Below are 18,064 nucleotides of genomic sequence, written 5' to 3'. Positions count from 1 at the left end.
ACACCGGGATAAATGCTGGAAATAGCACACCGGGATAAATGCTGGAAATAGCACACCGGGATAAATGCTGGAAAAAAGCACACCAGGATAAATGCTGGAAATAGCACACCGGGATAAACGACAATGTACAAAGATACCCTGAAGAAAAGTTAACATTGAAATCTTCTGGCTCATGAAACCTTCAGACCAATTGACCCATGTAATATTTTGACCGGTCACTCCACAATTCACTTGTCCTTTGAAATACAATAGTACATCTACTGGTATGTAAGGCTTCAAAGCTGAAGACAATGAACGAATATCACCTGCAACCACATTCAATGGCTCTACAGGTTGATTTACAGAGCTTTCCCAAAATCCTTTGGCTTTGGCAGCGGAGTTATACTTTTTTTGTAAATTGTGCAGGTAGTCACAATATGTACAAACAATGACTTGTACAAGTGTGTAGAAGTCAACCGGCATTTTTCCAGTTATGCTTATCAGCTTTCTCAGCCTGTCATGATGATAATCTTCACTTCTTCCTTGTACCGGTATATGCACATGTACACTGTACATGTTTATGTTGGACAAGATTGGTGGATACATGTACAATTGATCGCACTGTGCTACATTGTAGGCCAATCCTTCATCTGCTGATCCATGGTTGAACCTACTGCTAATTACCTTTTTAGTTCTTGTTCAAAGGCATGCAACTTGGACTTTGACAAAAACAAGGAAACTCATATCTTTACAAGACTTTGTATAATGTTTTTCAATTTTCAATGGTATGAGTGTGAAGTGAAAAACAAGGAAATCGGCTGATCCAAGGAAAACTTGAATGCCTGGCAAGATACACATACAGGTACATGTAGGGGATGTACGGTCATTGGGAGGGAGGGGAGGTTGTCCAGGATTACTCTGATAGCACCCACCCCTGACATCTAATGCCAAATCCCAAGTACATTTTGAGGTAAGTCATCATCCTGTCATTTGCCCACGTAGGACCAGTAATTACAACACAGCATAGTGCATCGTAAGCTACAACATTACTTCCTTCATGAATTCCATCTGGTGTCTGCTTGTAGACAACTTACTGGGATTCCATAAATTGGTGGCGTTACATTCCATCTGATATTTTTAGAATGTAAATGCCAGGCATAAAATTGGAAGAGCGTGTGTGTCATCTTCCTCTTCAAGTATCTATGTGAGTAAACAATGAAATTGGCCTCTTGATACAAACAGCACTAGCGTGACACACACACAGGCTTGGACGTATAGTAGCATTATTTTCAATATCAAACAATACCAACTTACGATCCCTAAATTTATATCAAATTACTGGCAAACTCTGTATGGAATTTCAACACCAGGTATTTATCAAAGTGTTTGAAATATGTACAGACACCTTTTCAATTATAAAACCATCATACCAGTATGTTTATTTTTAATTTCATTCTTTGTGGTTTGAGTCATCCAATACCTAGAGCACATTGATACGACAGAATGTCAACTTGCACTTGGTAACATGAAACCTACCGTACATGTACAATGTACGCAGCCAAACTCCTTTAATGTTTTATTATTGTCGCTGTCATTGTTAATGTACCAGGAACCAGCAGTTTATAATGTCTAAATGGAAGTCCCAAATGATGTTTTACAGGGGTGTGTTTTGTCCCGGTTATTACCCAAGAGCTTGTGTCATTTTTATCTGATAGTTTCATGTGTTGGAGCATGCTTGGAATACTACAGCATTCTTGCCCCCAAGAGGTAGCAAATTTAATCTTTGCTTTTTAATATTCTCTGACATAAATAATATTTGAATGGGTTGATAAATGATATTACTTCTACAGTTCATGGAATTTGCCATGTTGACAACAATCTCCATATTGGTCCATGCTTGATTGTATTCCTCCTGAATGTTAGTTTATTGTTGCTGCTTTTAGTAACATAACACCCATACAATGTACATACATATATACCGGTACAGTACTTCAAATAATAATCATGTTTTTTTTAGATGAATAACACAGAATAAGAAAAAAATGCAATTAAGTCCAAGCCTAATGTTAAACATTTTTGAGGGTCCCAATACCTTTTCTTGTTCTGTTTTTTTTTAATCCTTATACCTGTATAACAGTAAGGTTCTGGTTGAGAATGAGGCAGATACCGCTACATGTACTGTACATGTTGACTTAGGTTATGTATATAATTTACCTGGTTCCAGAAACCTTGTTGTGTACACATGCATGTATGCACTGGAATCCATATGGTGCCATGGAAGTTCCATGATACAAGAATGAAGAGCTGAACCTTAATGGTGTGAACTTTTTTGTTATCTGTCAGACAATCCACCTCATCACCTGTACTGTACTGATGTACAGGCCTGCCCAGCTGTGTCCGTCAAAGGACATTTTAATAATGAGTCCATGAATGGTGCACCAAGTTTTCTATTGTGTTTTGTCAAATATCAATACTTCCATCAATGACAGAAGCTTTTCTTAATTTGTACAAAATTTGTCTTCTAAAGTGTGGAAATGAATTGTTTTGAATTTATCCATGGTTTGTAAACAATGTAAACAAACATGGTTTGTTAAATACAGTTGACAGCACGTGAAAATAGTAAAACTGTGCCAAATTGTGCAGCCAAATTACATTTTCAGCCTTTATGGTACATGTATACATATTTGGTCCATGTTCAAATTTGTCCAACTGAAATAGTGATACATTGCAAAGACAGCTTTTTAACGTGTTCAATACTGTGCATTATGTACATGTCCATTCACTAAAATCAATATTTCTCTCTTGTGAGTAAGGCTCATTAATCTTCGTTTGCGTAGACTTCATGGAGTGGATTTCATTTAGCACATTCTTATCACACACAAGTACTACATATACGTTGTTGATATTGTAGATTTGCAATTCAGTAAGCAATGAAAGTTCAGAACAGCATTACATGAAGTTGCATGTGCATGATACCGGTACATGTATCTGCCCACAGTAAATAAAACCCTCAGACTGATTGTTAACTACACATATTGATTTTTCAAACAAGAATATTCCTCCAGGTGTGCACTCAATTACCAAACTGAATTTGGTCCTTTGATTGTTTAAAGACTGCAGACCTCTTCTGTGTTGCCTACAATATGCATCGTATTAAAAAAGGAGAAAAAAGTGTTTTCCTATTTTTCTCCTTGTTTGCTGCTTGGTTACTCATGGTGTAGTCGGCAGTGACCCACTGTTATTTTGCAATTAGCACTTTTATGCCACTGATATTAAACTACTGCTTGCTGGAAAAATTTCTAACTTCTCTCAGATATACAGTAGTTCCTTGTGAAATTTGGATGTTACATGTAATTGGCAAATGATTGCATTTGAAGTATCAAATATCTCGTTAGTACATGTAGATGGACCTTTACACTCTTTAAACTCTGAAAGTTTTGATCCTTATATTTTGGTATCTATGACATCAGTTTTATTAACCCTAACCCTCCCAAATCCTTCTCGGTAAAGTGGAGGAATTTGGAGGATTCAGGGTGTATGGCAAAAGTGCAAGGCTGATTTAGAAGGATGCCATACGTGAAGGTCGTGGATTGGACCTTATGTTGTTTATGCTTAGTCAAGCACAAATTCAGCCCGATATTTCTTTTGAATCAACCGCACAGCTCAAGAATGCCATTTCCACTGCCTCAAAATAATGACAGGAATTGCTGGAGGATTTCAAAGAATTTAGGCAGTTAGGCACACCTCCAAATGACCATATATTATATTTTTGATTTCTCCAGTTATTCTAGGTTTCCAATAAAATCTTCATGTAAATTGTAACTTTACCCTTTCTTATAATAGCAGGAGAGGATTTTTACCCCACAGCATAGCCCACAGTGACGTATTTAATTTTGTCTGTGCTAGTTTGTCCAGATTCCATAGGAACAGATCACATATCATAAATATACCCTAAGCATTTTTGATGAAAAACCTTGTATCCAACATCCTCATGAACACTTGAACATTTGCATGCAATTAGAACTTCAGCAGCCTCTTCATAGCCACTGAATAGACTCTCCAAAGGTGAGAGAACATTTCATGTCACACTGCACAGAAGTGGTGTCTAGTATTTGAACTGGAATGTAACAAATCCTTCAAAACCCTTCATCTTCCAAAATCCCTCAAGAGATGTTTCATTTCACTGCTTGGTGCTACACATACAATTTAATGTACTTCAGTGAAAGTTTGATGAACCATGTCCATAATAGTGTAGTCAAAAATGGTGCATTTTACAGTGTAAATATAGGGAACAAATTGAAATAACTCCACTCCATGTACATTGTACACGTAAATGTACATGAAATGCAATTCAAAGTAAAACATGTAAAATTAAACTTCTAAATTAGTCATTGCAGAGAAGTGTACACACACAAGCAATCACACAAACAGCCGCTTTGTACAGTGAACACATAACATTACAGAAACAAATCCACTCCGATTAGCATCTCTAATAAGAAATCAAAGGTGTCCAAAGGAAATTTACCTCACAGTAATCAATACTCACATCCTACTTGTCTCTCAAGAAACGCCAATGCGATATGCTTGACACAAACATACACAGCCATACAACTACTGACTACGTGTACACATCATTGATCTCCTCAAGGAGAACTGACGATGAACCTGCACTGTGAAAACTCAATACACCCATTCTCTCACTCACCTCTGCACACCAACAGTACGCCTACACTTGTCAATGAATTCCATGCACATCCATGCATGCAAGTTACACATAGCTCTAATGTAAGCGTACCAAGTAATGCTGGTACATGTACCTCTCTTACAAGTCCATCAATTAGAGAAACTGGACTCTGAGTGGCTGCAGTAAGATCACAGGCTTGTACAGGAAAAGGTAAATGCCATACATCCTCCCAGTGATGGTGAACCAAATCTGTAGTTGATGACGTGCAGGGACACACAGTCAAATCTGGATATACCCCGGTACATGCAATGTATACCAAAGTATATATTGCAGATACTATCGGTAGCGGTCCATCTATCACACCTGCTCAGCATCTGAACACACACAACTACATGTGCATGTACCGTAAGTCTGATTCTATTGCCATCCTGGACAAGTTGCATATTCATATCCTGGTACAAGTTGCATATTCATGTCCTGTTACTGGTGTACAAACAGTGATTGATGACAATTCCAAGTACTACTACATGTATATACATGTACCAGTAATACACTAATACCATTCAAGTACACACATGTACATGTAGGCGGTCTGATCAGTGGACAAGACTGTTACGATCCCAGTTGATCCAAATCCTTTTGTGTCTCCTTGAAAAGGTACGTGTGAATTTACGTACGTTCCAAAAACCTATAAAAGACTCCGTAGTCATTGATTTCGCTCTCAGTCAGTGCCTATATGCTTTTAACATGTGCGTTTCGAAATAGCCGGCGTTGGGTCAGCACCTCCTTGTCGTCTACGCCTCGATTACTGCCGCACCGTGGCCAAGGCTGACACCGCTGAGGGACCGTGGACCCTGGAGTGTCGTGGCTCCATGTGGAAGCCGAATCTCGGGGATCGACACTGACCTGCCTGTCTGAACTGGGCTGTTCTGGTGCAGAGGTGCTTGGCCCGACGACCGCGCTCTTTTAGCCATGGCACTGACTGGGCGGGGCCTAATTTTCTTCTGTTCTTGTGTTGGCTCCTTAAGGTAATCATACTCGGCCGAATATAATTTGCCTCTTCGCATATTAATATGTTTTTGCCGGCTTGCTAATTTTCAGTGTAATTAATTCTGCTTGGCTGTGCTAATGTAAATAATTTCCTTTTATGCTTTTGACTGTTCAAATTCACGATGTTCTCGCATGAGAAGTTTAAGTTGCAGCAAACCACGAGATTTACTTTGTTTTAATTTACTGCTTGGCTGATTTAAGTTTAGTTCCTTTATTGTCCTTTGCTCGTATGTTTTGGTGTCCTGATTCCCGTCTTTTGATTTTTCTTCTGCCTTGCATTCTCCGCACGTACATGTAACAAGACACATGTACATGTAGGCGGTCTGATCAGTTGACAAGACACATGTACATGTACATGTAGGCGGTCTGATCAGTTGACAAGACACATGTACATGTACATGTAGGCGGTCTGATCAGTTGACAAGACACATGTACATGTAGGCGGTCTGATCAGTTGACAAGACACATGTATGTGTACATACATGTACACTACCGTAATTGCCTTTTGCATACAAATTTGTATTCAATTCACACCTACATGTACTGTACATGAACACAAATGAAGACGTATAGTGAGATAGTAGCATGCACAGACAGTATGAAATGCATCATGTGCTGCATGCCAGATTTTGATGAATATGTACTGTATACAGACGTAACATGATAATTGAAGAGGTCACCATTTCAGGAGTGCAAGTCAACAATATCAGTAATACAACAGACTGCTTGGTGATAGCTGTACCATAATTTCCCCAAATGACATCTTGTACAACTGCCCGAGTGCCAATATCACGTTTGCATATTTAATGATCTTGTACACAATTCAAAATGGCACCCTCAGCCCCGCCTCAAGTGCCATTTGCCCACTCAGGTGTACAAAACACCATGGACCCCTAAAAAAACTACCGGCAATAATTGTTCTATGTACATGTACCACAGTACTTGGACATCATTCTTACCGTAGCAGTTCTGACTCCAGTGTTGTACCCCAAGGACTGTTTGACTGAAAGTGTTTTAGTTTAATTCTAGCTTTTTGTAGAAGAAAGCACACTGTACACAGCCAAACTATTCTACTGACAAACAGGGTTATACGTTGGAGGCAACAACCTACTGACAGTTTCACCATGGATTCTTGCTGCAGGGTATCATTTCATGGAAAGGAGAACTTGATTAGGCAAATTAGTGGCAATCAAGGCTTGACTTGTTTCCCGGGTGAACAGATTATCCGCTGTGCACTTGGTTCATTATCGATGAAGATGATCAAAGCATGCATTATTCTCCCCAAATAATTGCCTTCAAGAAAGCTAGGGATTTTCCAGGAACAGTGCATACCAAACAGTTATCCCAGACAAATATCAAGAGACATGAGCACAATGTAGAAATCCCTCTACAGTATTCTACATACATACTGTAGAGGTATGTATACTACATGTACACCGGTGCCCACTTACCAGATGGACCTGCGTCTTTGCAGTGGACTGAAAATTGGAAAAGAAAATCCAGAGTTCAACCTTATTTGCTACAGAATGTGGTCACATGACTGGTGCATGCACATGCACTATTTAGGGTCACAGAAATGGGAAGAATTTTTCTACAAATTCTAAAAGGAATGGGATTAACACCTGTTTGGTAGCTACTGCCTGAGCCTTGATAATCCATCAAACTGATCCAAATCCGTCAGTTTATTACCAGCATGGTCAACAAACTTTCTCAAATGATAAAGATGACTACAGCTGGTTTTTTCCTTCTGCCAGAAAGCAGAAAACTACAGGTATTGGAACCTAAAGACATGCACTAGATAACCTTAACGACTGATAAAATAATCCTAACTCCATTTTTGGTGCAATGAACCACTGGTCACCTGCTTAAAAGTTGTCAGAAAATTCAGCACAGTTTAATGCTTTTTGATTACTGTATATACTCATGAAGTCTTCCTTCACAGCATTAAATATCTAGGATTTATTAAGTTATGCAGATGCAAAAAACAAAGATTAAAGAAAAAAATCATCAACCACAAAACAAAATCCCCAAATACACAATATCTGACGTCAGACTACAGGAAGTCTATAGTTTTCATGCTTGATCTTACCTTCAAAGTTAGTCTTGTTGTAGCCTAGCACCACCTCCTTATTGACATCTTCAGACTTCTTGACTTGATCATTCTCCTGGGGATGCACGTTATTGCTCCCCTCATTGGGAAGCTCACAGAGCAAGTCACTCTGCCTCCTAATTTCTCGTCCCTCAGCCTGGATGGCCTGTAGCTCTTGCTCCGTTGTGCTGGTATCCTGTACTGATTCAGTTATGTCTGGCACCGCTGTGCATCGCTTACACTCACGTATGAAGATACCAGAGGAGAAGTCGACAAAACCGGGCATGTCTGTGTCCCCTGTTGTTTGAGTGTCTTGGAGTTGTGCTGAATCTTCAGAGGAAGAGTTGCAGACTTTGCTAGTAGTGGTCATGTTGCCATGACAATGTGGGCAGTTGGTCAACTCTGCTGGTGGCAGACCTGACAAAGAGCCAGTCTCACTTGTAGGAGACTCCTTGTCTTTGACAGATTGTTCGGCTGATTCCACCAGGTCAGGGAGGGATCCTTTAGAGTCTGAAGGAATGACCTGATCTTGAGATTCAGTGTCATCGCTTGCCTCCACAGAGGAGCTCCCTCTACATGTTGAATCATCTCCATTGGTTAAATGCCTCTCAGGAAGTTCTTGGGTATCCTGGTTTAGTTTCAAGTCTTCATGGACAATCATCTCTTCGTTACTGTTATTCTGGGGGACAAGAGTGTCCCCTTCATTTGTGCTTCCACTGAGATCATTACTGTTTGTGATCATTTCATCTCCCTGTTTCTGGAATTCCAAATCCTCCTTTTGTGCTCCTTCATTTGAAATGTTTATCATTTCAACATTACCGTCCCCCTCTGGGATGGAGGTGCACTGATTCAGTTCCTGCTTTGTATCACCAGCCAGTTTAGTCTTCACTACATCACTAACGACATGCACAAAGCCATCGCTCAGGTTTGAGATGGTTCTTAGAACAGTGTCGGGTTGGGACTGTTTTGCATGATTTGTTATGGTATCTGTGTGGGTATCAGTGGTGGGTGATGCCAGATCGTTGGATGTTGATAGTTTCTTACTTCCGTCTTTGGCATTCTCAGGGACGTAGACTGGGCAAGTGACAGATTCAGTACTGCAAAACAAAACAGTCATACGGTGACATTGAGATGAGTTTGAAATGAGTATGCTTCCTTAAAACTTGTGGTGTGCTGACAAGTTATCACTGAATCACATCCGGTCAGATCCAGAACCCAAATTGTTTTTTTTTGGGGGGGGGACTTATTTTGGAAGGCCAAAATGTTTAGAATTTTTCATGTAACCTTTCAAGATCTTTCTGAGGGCTGACAAAGCATTGGGGGGCTTTTTATGTGCTTTCAGACGGAAATGAACAAGGGAGTGGCCCTTGCTGTCCCCCGTCCAGTGCAACTTATTTGAATCGTATTAACCACTACCAGCCGGGGACTCCGGGATCGGAGCCGTATGGTTTATATGTGTGGCCGGGGTCTCCGAACTCGGACAAAGGAAACAGGGCCCTGTAACAAAAGACCGTACTCCGAACAAAAGACCAGGCTGCTGGGCATGACCGGCATTTTTCACTCTCAAAAGTGGTGATAATCCAGCATTATTTTGAAACCGTATACCAGGGTTTGGGGTATTTAGAGCAAGCGGATTACCACCGGGGACAAAAGCTCTCCACCACCGCAGCGATGAGCCACACAGCACCGCTGCATGCTAATCTGGCCCCTATTGAAAAGAGGTCAGCAGTGCACTGAGCCAGGTTCGTGAACAAAAGACAGCTGTATAACACCGCACAATCTGGGCTCTGTTTACAAGGCTGCAGGCCTGGCTGAAATATTCGGGTGTCAATGAAGGTCACCTGTCAACTTAGAGTAGTGCCTGAAGATTACTCCGTGCGGCTATAAACGACTGTTAAATGGAATGATGAATTGTTGAAGGATTTTGAAAACGGAAAAAATGATAGTCATGCCGGCCCAGCATCCTCAACGTTGAAAAATGCCCCGGTCCGAACTGGTTAACACACTAAATATCAGCTAAGAATTGGGCCCACTGTGCACAGAAGTAGGTGCCCTTAATTTTAGTGAAGTCACTGAGAAGAGTAGTTATGATTACCTCTCTTGTTTGGTCTTGAGATTCATGGCTGAGATATCATGGTACATGGCCGCTCCCCTGACTGTGTCCATCTGTGTGATGACACCATAGGGACTCGTCCCCCGCTCCTTGACCAGAGGATCCGAGACGTTAGGATCAAACATGATGGCATTTGGAGTGACCAACATGGTACCACTGACCACACCCTGGAAACAAGAGAGTTGTTGGGCAAGTGAATTTGGAATCTTGCAATCAAGGGAGATCACTGTCATTATGCCTAATTACACAGACAGCTCTTTTTATCAAGACCTTTTTTTTAAATGTAGGTTAATCTCCTTTAGTTTCATCAAAAGCTTCATGATTAGTTTCCAATGTCCCATGGTCTGTTTTAGTTTGCAAAATATAAAGATGCAGGAAGGAAAGCATTCTTTGTCCTCCAAAATGCATTCAGCCCATTTAAATGAAAGCACATTGACATGAAATTGATTACACTGTCCCTTTTGAAGTCTATAACCTTATTCTAATCCTGAGATGGATTTGAAAGCTAACTACACCATGACCAACCTCTCCATCGGTGATATACTTGACATTCAGTTTCAAGAAGTTTTTGCTCTCTTCTGCATCATCATCTTGTGAGCGGTCTCGGATCACCCTGCCTGGCCTTGGTTCGGTCTGATAGCGAAGCAGAGACTTCCGACCACGTTTGCTGGAGCTTGATGCCTTTTCCTCTTTACTCTTGGACTTCAAGAGATGGAAACGTCTGGAATTGGCGCTCGTCTTAGTCTGGGTGACTTTGGGAACGTCTGCTTTCTGACTTACCACAGGGAGGTCCTTCATCAAAAACAAAAGTCACTCTTACATGAAAGGAATTCAGTAAACATTCAATTTAACAATTATACAATAAGTGTTGAAGCTTTCCAATTAACTTGTGTATGTCTGCGCCTTTCTTCTCAAGAAAATATTCTTATAAAGGATGCCAAATGTTCATTTCATAGGCATCTCTCAAATAATTTTGAAACCATTACGTTAGGGTTTGAAACTGAAAGGCAGACTTTCTGATTTGTAAATCCAAAATGTCCAGAAGTGATACAAGTAACAAGACTAAGAACTGAACAGAATCATATTTCCTCATTCTGAGTTTCCTGTCCCATGCTTGTGTCTCAACAATTTCAAGGGGGTAACTATTCATGATGAATTGCAGGCTCTTGTGGTTGTGAGGTGGTGTTCAATCTTCCTTGACTGTTAGTTTATTCCTACAATCTCATTCAAACCCCTAGGGTTTGTTATTTCTCTCCTTTCCATACAAGCATTATAAATACTGATGAAAAATGTCATAAATATTCATAAGTAGAGGTATTCTGTGCATTATTAAACTATATTGATGACAACCTTTTCAAAGATTTGCATTTCAATATATAAGAGAAATGTACTGAGCTTACTGTAACGTGTGGTTTCAATTTCTTTGTCCCAAATCCCTCCACATTGGCATGTCGAGGATGTTGGAAAGTAATATCTGCCAATATCTGAGATAGTTTGTGATGTGTAAATTTCAGCCAGCTTAATGTTTCCAAACTGGCTGTTTTGAAGGGAAGTAAATATGCAGGTTAGGTAGGTTATTGACATGAAGTAAAATTACTGGCAAAAAACACATACATGTACATGTTTGTGTCAGGTTTTCCACCTCAAAAGAGGTGAAGTGAGTTGAACCTTTCACCTTTTTCCAAAAGATGTTCTAAAGTTTGCTGTGCTGAGAAAGAAACTGCATTGGTTTTACAGCAAGGAAAACTCACAAATGTTTTCTTTGTTGTTGAGGAAGGGCTCAAGCAGAGAGGCTCAGGTGAATCAGGATCGGGCACATAGAGAATCTAGAGAAAAAAAGAGAGAAAATTGACTGCAATAATACTTCCTTATTTACATATTTCCTTATGTACATGTACAACGTACATGTATCTCTTCAGTCATAAGCCAGTTATAAGCAAAATATTGTTTGTCTAGAGGAAGAATATTGCATGCAGTGTTGGTGTTTTTAACCCTACCAGTCCTCAGTCCTCCAACAGGTGAAGGATTGAGGACTGTTAGGGTAATATTTTGAAAGATACAAGATGGTAAAAGTCTAGCTACCATTGCTTGATGCTGTTGAGAAATCTCACTGCTGTTGTAATCAGTACAGACTTCAGAAAGATTCAGGCTATTTCTTAACAGTGCCTTGGGATGGAATGTTTTGACTTGGTCAAAGTAAGAGAACATGACATCAGCAACTTGGAAATGCCACAGAAATTCATGAATTCAGCAAACATCGACTGAAGCCAAGAGGGACAAATAGCTGTAAATGCATAGCCTTTAGGGAGGACTCAAAGACAGATGCATGGTCACACAGCAAGCCTGGCTTATGTAGTGATCCCCTGAACACGGATGGATTGAGGTATAGCATGGCTAAAACTAGGCTAGAGGCAAAAGTCAATCCAGACTACTATTCTTGGACACCTCTTCTGTGACAAAGAAAACCCTTAAAATGGGCACAATGAATTCCTTTGTTATGAAAATATTGGAAGGCTTGAAGAAACACAGTCTCTCCTGAGTTTATCACAAATTGATCTGCAGAAACCACAATACAACTGTTTTGCTCCCTACCTTCCAGTGCTATTCAAGAGAAATTTTATAATTTTAGCCTTAGAAACCAAATGTGCTACAGCAACATATAGCAGCACCATTAATAAGTGGCACAATGCACATATTCTTCTGTTGACCTTTACAAAAAAAACAGCAGATCTATTCTAGAAAAACAAAATTTTGTCATCCTTACAACCTGTCAGAAAAGAAGAAAGCTGTAATTCATTTATTTTCCTCTTGATGTTTTTTTTTGGGGGGGGGGGTAAAAGGACACTTGAAGGAAGGATTCACAATTTCAAGAGACAGATCCTTGGCTGAAGACAAAATGACCGCTACTCTGACATTAAGAATGAACCCAGCATTAAATCTGCTCCTCTTTCAGGCCTTCTCTGACTCTCATTAATTCTTCTGATCCTGTCCCTCGGGTTATGCCCAGCAAGACTTTGAGATGTCAGAATAACAGCTCATCTGCCACAAAGGGAAACTAATCTGCTTTATTTGTTCAAATATTATAATTTGATATGGAGGAAGATCATCCAACCGGTCACACCGATCAACATAAAAGCAATTTTTTCTTTTCTCAACTTTATTTTGTTTAGAGAAAACAATGAGGAAAAGCTCAGTTTAAGATGTGAGAGAATAATCCCACACACAGGAATCTGCCGAATTCAGTATGGACTGCAACCAATCAACATACCGGTACCAGCTAAGGTGAGATGTGAACCTGGGACACAAGGCGAAAGTTAAAGATGTACAGCTTCATTTCAATCTGGTACCAGTCATTACAACTGTCATAGAAACACACATCTCAGCACTGAATAAACAAACAAATTTCAAGCATCTTTTTTTTTCATATGTACATGCGGGCTCTTCATCCACTACCATTTGAAATAGAATGTTATCATTCCATTGCAACCTGATGCTTAGTTGTCTTGTCAAAAATCAGCCAATGGCAGAGTCTACTAAGCCCACACATTTTCTACTACAGAAATGTTTTTCACTGCCAAGTGTTTGCTGATGGTATTGGCTTTCAGGCTCACACATCAGAGAGAATAGTGATCTGTATTTTCCATTCAAAATGATCTGTGTGTGGATCTAGCCATGGTTGTGTATTAAATCTCAAAGAGGTGTTTTATGTGGAAGGGGTGCATACATGTATATGTATTTACCCACTTCCATCAATTACTGTTGTCCTCAGTAAATACCCCTCTTCAGCGATTTATTAAAACACAGCCAGGGAGGAAAGCTACTGCTTGAAACTGGCACTGACATGAAGACTATTCATGGATATCCCTGTGTTAACTAGGCTACAACAGCTTAAAACTAGAGATTTTTCAATTCTGAATATTTCTTTCTTCATTAACATATTCTCAAAACTACAAACAATTTAAGAAAAAGGGTTCATAAGGCTGGTTTGCTTCCCAAGTACGTGTACAAAGAAACAGTGCTGTAAAATTGATCACGAAGCTGTTGTTTAACAGCTCCAAGTGTGATAGTGTATTTCCACACTCCTAGATTAAAATAACGTTTTTCCTGATGCATTTCAAAATCAGCTAGAGACTTTATTCTCAATTGGTGACACCATGGAACCTCACAGGAAAGCCATGCATGTGAATTAAAACATCTGCAATATTTTGTCTCAAAATAATCCCTTGGTGAATGGACAGCAACTCTTTAATCTTGTTTTAATTTGTTTTTGTACTTGTTTTTCATTTGAAAGTTTTCCTGACTGGCTTGCTGAGGGAATGGAACTGAACCAAACCCTGCAGCAAATGATCTCCAAAGTGTCTGGCCATGTGTACACATGAGCCGGTCCTTGGGGCATTCTGGACACAAATGAACCATTCCATCTGTGGCCACAGAGTCTCTGATTTTTGCGATAATCACAAACATGACCCAAGGCTAACATCAAGACTAGTTTTTTCCCCTTGATGGCAAACCGACAGAAGATGGGAGGTTGTGCTTTATTTTTAAAACCGCTGCTGGGGCTACATGTGAATGCTAGAAGAAAAATGAGGCATTTGAAAGCAAATGAGGTGGTGGAAGGGAAACTTTAACAACAATTAGCTGGATCTTGGGCCAGATGGAAGAGACAAGAAATTGGAATGACAAAAATTATGTTGTACTGGTAAATGATAAGTTCTGTGTAGCTTGACCTTTTTTCTAGTTTTTTTCTCAAAACCTCCCAAAATTTGACAACCTGTGATATTTCTCAAATCTCAGTTTTTGTCTTTGGCAAATGCTATTAATGACCCCAAAACATTCGTATACCTTTCACCTTTAATAGTGGAAAATCTGGAAATAAACTGATTTTCTTGCACCACAAAATCTACCCCTATAGAGCATCAGTCTCAGAGACATACCAGTGAACACAAAATATGAAATGAAAGCCTGAAGCTGGAAATGATCTCAAGGTATGGGAAACGGCCAGAATTCTTAAGGGACGGTTAAATTAATGCCCACCTGTCTAGCGAAATAGCCTAGAATTCTTAAGGGATGGTTAAATTAATGCCCGCCTGTCCAGTGAAATGGCCTGGAATTCTTAAGGGATGGTTACAAAGATGCCTTCCTGTCCAGGGGAAAGGCCTGGAATTCTTAGGGCATGGCAACAAAGATGCTTACCTGTCCAGGGAAATGACCCTGAATCCTTAGTGGAGGGTTATAAAGATGCCTACCTGTCCAGGAAACAGCATGCGACTGCTGAGATGGTTCAACCGCATAAGCTGAGTAGGTGTGGACTCAAACTGAAGGGCTATGCTATCCAGGGTGTCATTTCCAGCCACCTGTTAATGTACAACAGAGGAAAGCAGGTGCTAAAAGCATTAAAAGGAATGCAATGTATGTATGGTCACTTCAGTATCTCAGGTGCAATACACTTGCACTTTTGGGCAAATACAGGGGGCAGTCAAGAGGTATCATTGAGACAGTTAAAGAGGCTGCAATGGGCATGAATACCAGTACGTAGATGTGCGTGTACTATTGGTATGGTGCACATGTACAAGCAGTTATGCATCACCTTGTATGAGATGTACATGCGTGGGATGCAAATACACTGTACATTTATAAAGAAAAGCTTCTCCTAAGGGCTTGCCAAGTGACAGGAGTAACCATTAATACAATGTAATACAAAGACTTCATCTTATACCAAACATGTACAGTGGAACACTGCTATACCGAATATTTGGCTGTACCGAACATCGTCCTTGGCTCCCAATAATTTGAGCACAGAACCTACCGAACACTATGCAGTCGCCGTTTGTAATTCCCAAATGTCAACATGATAAAACAGTCGGTGTTTTTTTATGTTGGAAAGTGACAAGTGGCCATTATTTCCCCAAGGATTAGAAGGGAAAGCCACTAGTTGTCAATGGTATTGAATTTACACTGGTTTTGCGACTCCACATGATCGGGTGCGGAAGAAAACCGCACGTATGCGCACGGTGGCATTACACTAACAATAGTCTAAAGAGGGTGCCGCTGATACACAAATCAACCGAGATTCGCCACAGCATGCATCAGAGATCGATCCTGAGCGGTAGTTTCACAACTTTTAGGATAAACTTGATATCAATTTTTTGACTCAAGTTTAAATAAAAAACAAAAATAATTAACAGATACATTTCTAGAAACCTTAAACTTGAATGCAACGGCAAAACATCACAAAAACAGCAAACCAAGGTATTACAAGAGGGTGCACTTCGTTTAGACAAGAGAGGGCGCTATTTAACATGGCAACGAAACGTTCGGCAGTTAAATTTGCTATACCAAACGACTGCTGTACCAAACATTTAGCATGGACCCTGTCTTGTTCGTTATAGCAGCGTTCCACTGTGACCTGCTCTGTGAAAATGAGTCATAAGTCAACAGAGCCACTTTTTGAGTTTTCATTTGTATTGGAAAGAGCAAATTGAGTTTTTTGTTTTGATGTACATGCATCACTCAGTTTGGTATCCTGATGAAAGTGGATACTCCATGGTGAAAAATGCTGTGGGGTCCTATTGATTTACACTGTGCAAAATTATTCAGGACTTTTTATTCACAAAGTGGCTCTGGCGACTTGTGACTCATTTTCACTGAGTGGATCACATATGGGCTTTTTCCTCAAATTCTACTACATGTATGAGCACTGTTGTCTTTTCCAACTCTGCATGTATACGTCAATGTATGTGTGTGTGTTTACAAGCTCTGTAAAACACCCAACCAGTACTTGTACTGTGTACATCTGCAATCTTTGATTTGACCTGTGATGACCTGGCAACTATGCCAAACGAAACAGCCCATGATGTATGATATTCTCATCCACTGTTTCCTCCAAATTTTATCTACATGTATATGTTCAAGTGAAGTGCCTGGAAAATAAGTTTAGATGAGTAAGGTACAGTGTATTTATTTTTCTGGAACAAATCAGCTTCCTGTGACTAGATCAAGCAATGCACGTACCGACCACATGTGGAGAGTTCAACAATACATACTGTCACGGTCTGGTTTGCTGGTCAGAAAATTTAGAGCTCCATCTTTCATTTGGAAAAATCATTTTTGATAAACTACTGAACTGTTTCCCAGACATCAACAACATCGTTTGGAAGAGAATGAAAACTTTGTATCCTTTTTTTTGGAACATAGTAACAGGGATACCCAAAACAATGTCATGGAAGGCTCAGGTTTTGTTAAAATTATGTGATGGGTGACTTTAGGAATGAATTGAAAAAGGTCCAAAACATTCCTAAACAAATTCTAAGATTGAGTACCAGTATGAAAAAAGACAATAGGATAAGACCTACAATGTGCTGTAAAGTTCCACTGGGTTGGCTGAAGAGTGGACTTCGTCTCATTGTGTCTTTCTTAGGTAGATCTTCTGCGTCTGGAAAAGAAAAGATGAACAAGGTAAAAGTGGTACAACTCCTGACTGGGAGAATGGTTGTTACTGTACAGTGGCTTAGCTATCTTCACAAGATGAACTTGAAGCTGGAAGAAAATGATCAGCTTCATGAAATACGGCTACATCTGAATCTATCGTCTAAAGTTAAAAGAACTTGTAGGTCTCTGGTCTTCACTCCATCCACTGGAAATATGCAAAGAAGTGCAGACAATGGACCTAGCCATAGCTGCGGACACCCATTTTGGACACAACCTAAGCCTCTTACAGCAGGGGAATTTGAACAGCTTCAGGAGAGAGTATTTAAGTTGCTCATAACACCTGTGAACAAAGTGTTGATGGGATCTATGTCTCATCAAAGGTTAGGTGCATGCATATTCAAGAAGGTTCCTTGCAAAAATGTCAGGGGAAAATGGAGTAAGAAAGCAAAGATTCCTGGAAAATGTGCATTAAGAACAATCACATGCACTGAACGGCAACACTGGCAGGTAGATTCATCACACTTCAGTAGTAGGTTGAGAGCATATTCCTTACTCCATGACACCAGTCAATAGAACTGAGAAAAAACTCCTTACACTGAACATGTACTTGTGTCAGAAAGCAAAGTTTCCAACACGTGTACAGTCACTACAGTTTAGGAAACACCGCATGCAGGTACACGTACATGTACTTGGTAAATTACATCAGTACTTCCATGTGAAA

The 18,064-nt window shown here is 40.0% G+C and overlaps 1 protein-coding gene across 5 annotated transcripts in view; it reads right to left on the bottom strand.

Moving 5' to 3' along the window:
- LOC110989890 (oxidation resistance protein 1-like) overlaps positions 1 to 18,064 on the bottom strand; it is a 56,039-nt gene that overhangs the window by 11,391 nt on the left and 26,584 nt on the right. For 4 of the 5 annotated variants that reach the window (XM_022254580.2, XM_087132317.1, XM_087132300.1 and 1 more), the window contains 7 exons: positions 17,268 to 17,347; positions 15,162 to 15,269; positions 11,667 to 11,741; positions 10,441 to 10,707; positions 9,898 to 10,082; positions 7,803 to 8,899; positions 7,165 to 7,191 (listed from right to left, as the gene is read on the bottom strand). In XM_022254580.2, the coding sequence (XP_022110272.2) occupies positions 7,165 to 7,191; positions 7,803 to 8,899; positions 9,898 to 10,082; positions 10,441 to 10,707; positions 11,667 to 11,741; positions 15,162 to 15,269; positions 17,268 to 17,347 (1,839 nt within the window). The remainder of the gene's footprint in view (positions 1 to 7,164; positions 7,192 to 7,802; positions 8,900 to 9,897; positions 10,083 to 10,440; positions 10,708 to 11,666; positions 11,742 to 15,161; positions 15,270 to 17,267; positions 17,348 to 18,064) is intronic. The other variant, XM_087132308.1, reaches the window with a different exon arrangement.

The sequence above is a fragment of the Acanthaster planci genome, linkage group LG02 (genome assembly GCF_054643075.1).
Source record: "Acanthaster planci isolate LZ-2023a linkage group LG02, COTS_SCS, whole genome shotgun sequence".
Taxonomy (NCBI): Eukaryota; Metazoa; Echinodermata; class Asteroidea; order Valvatida; family Acanthasteridae; genus Acanthaster; species Acanthaster planci.
Note: the sequence above shows the minus strand (reverse complement) of the source record. Positions and strands in the feature narration are given on the sequence as shown.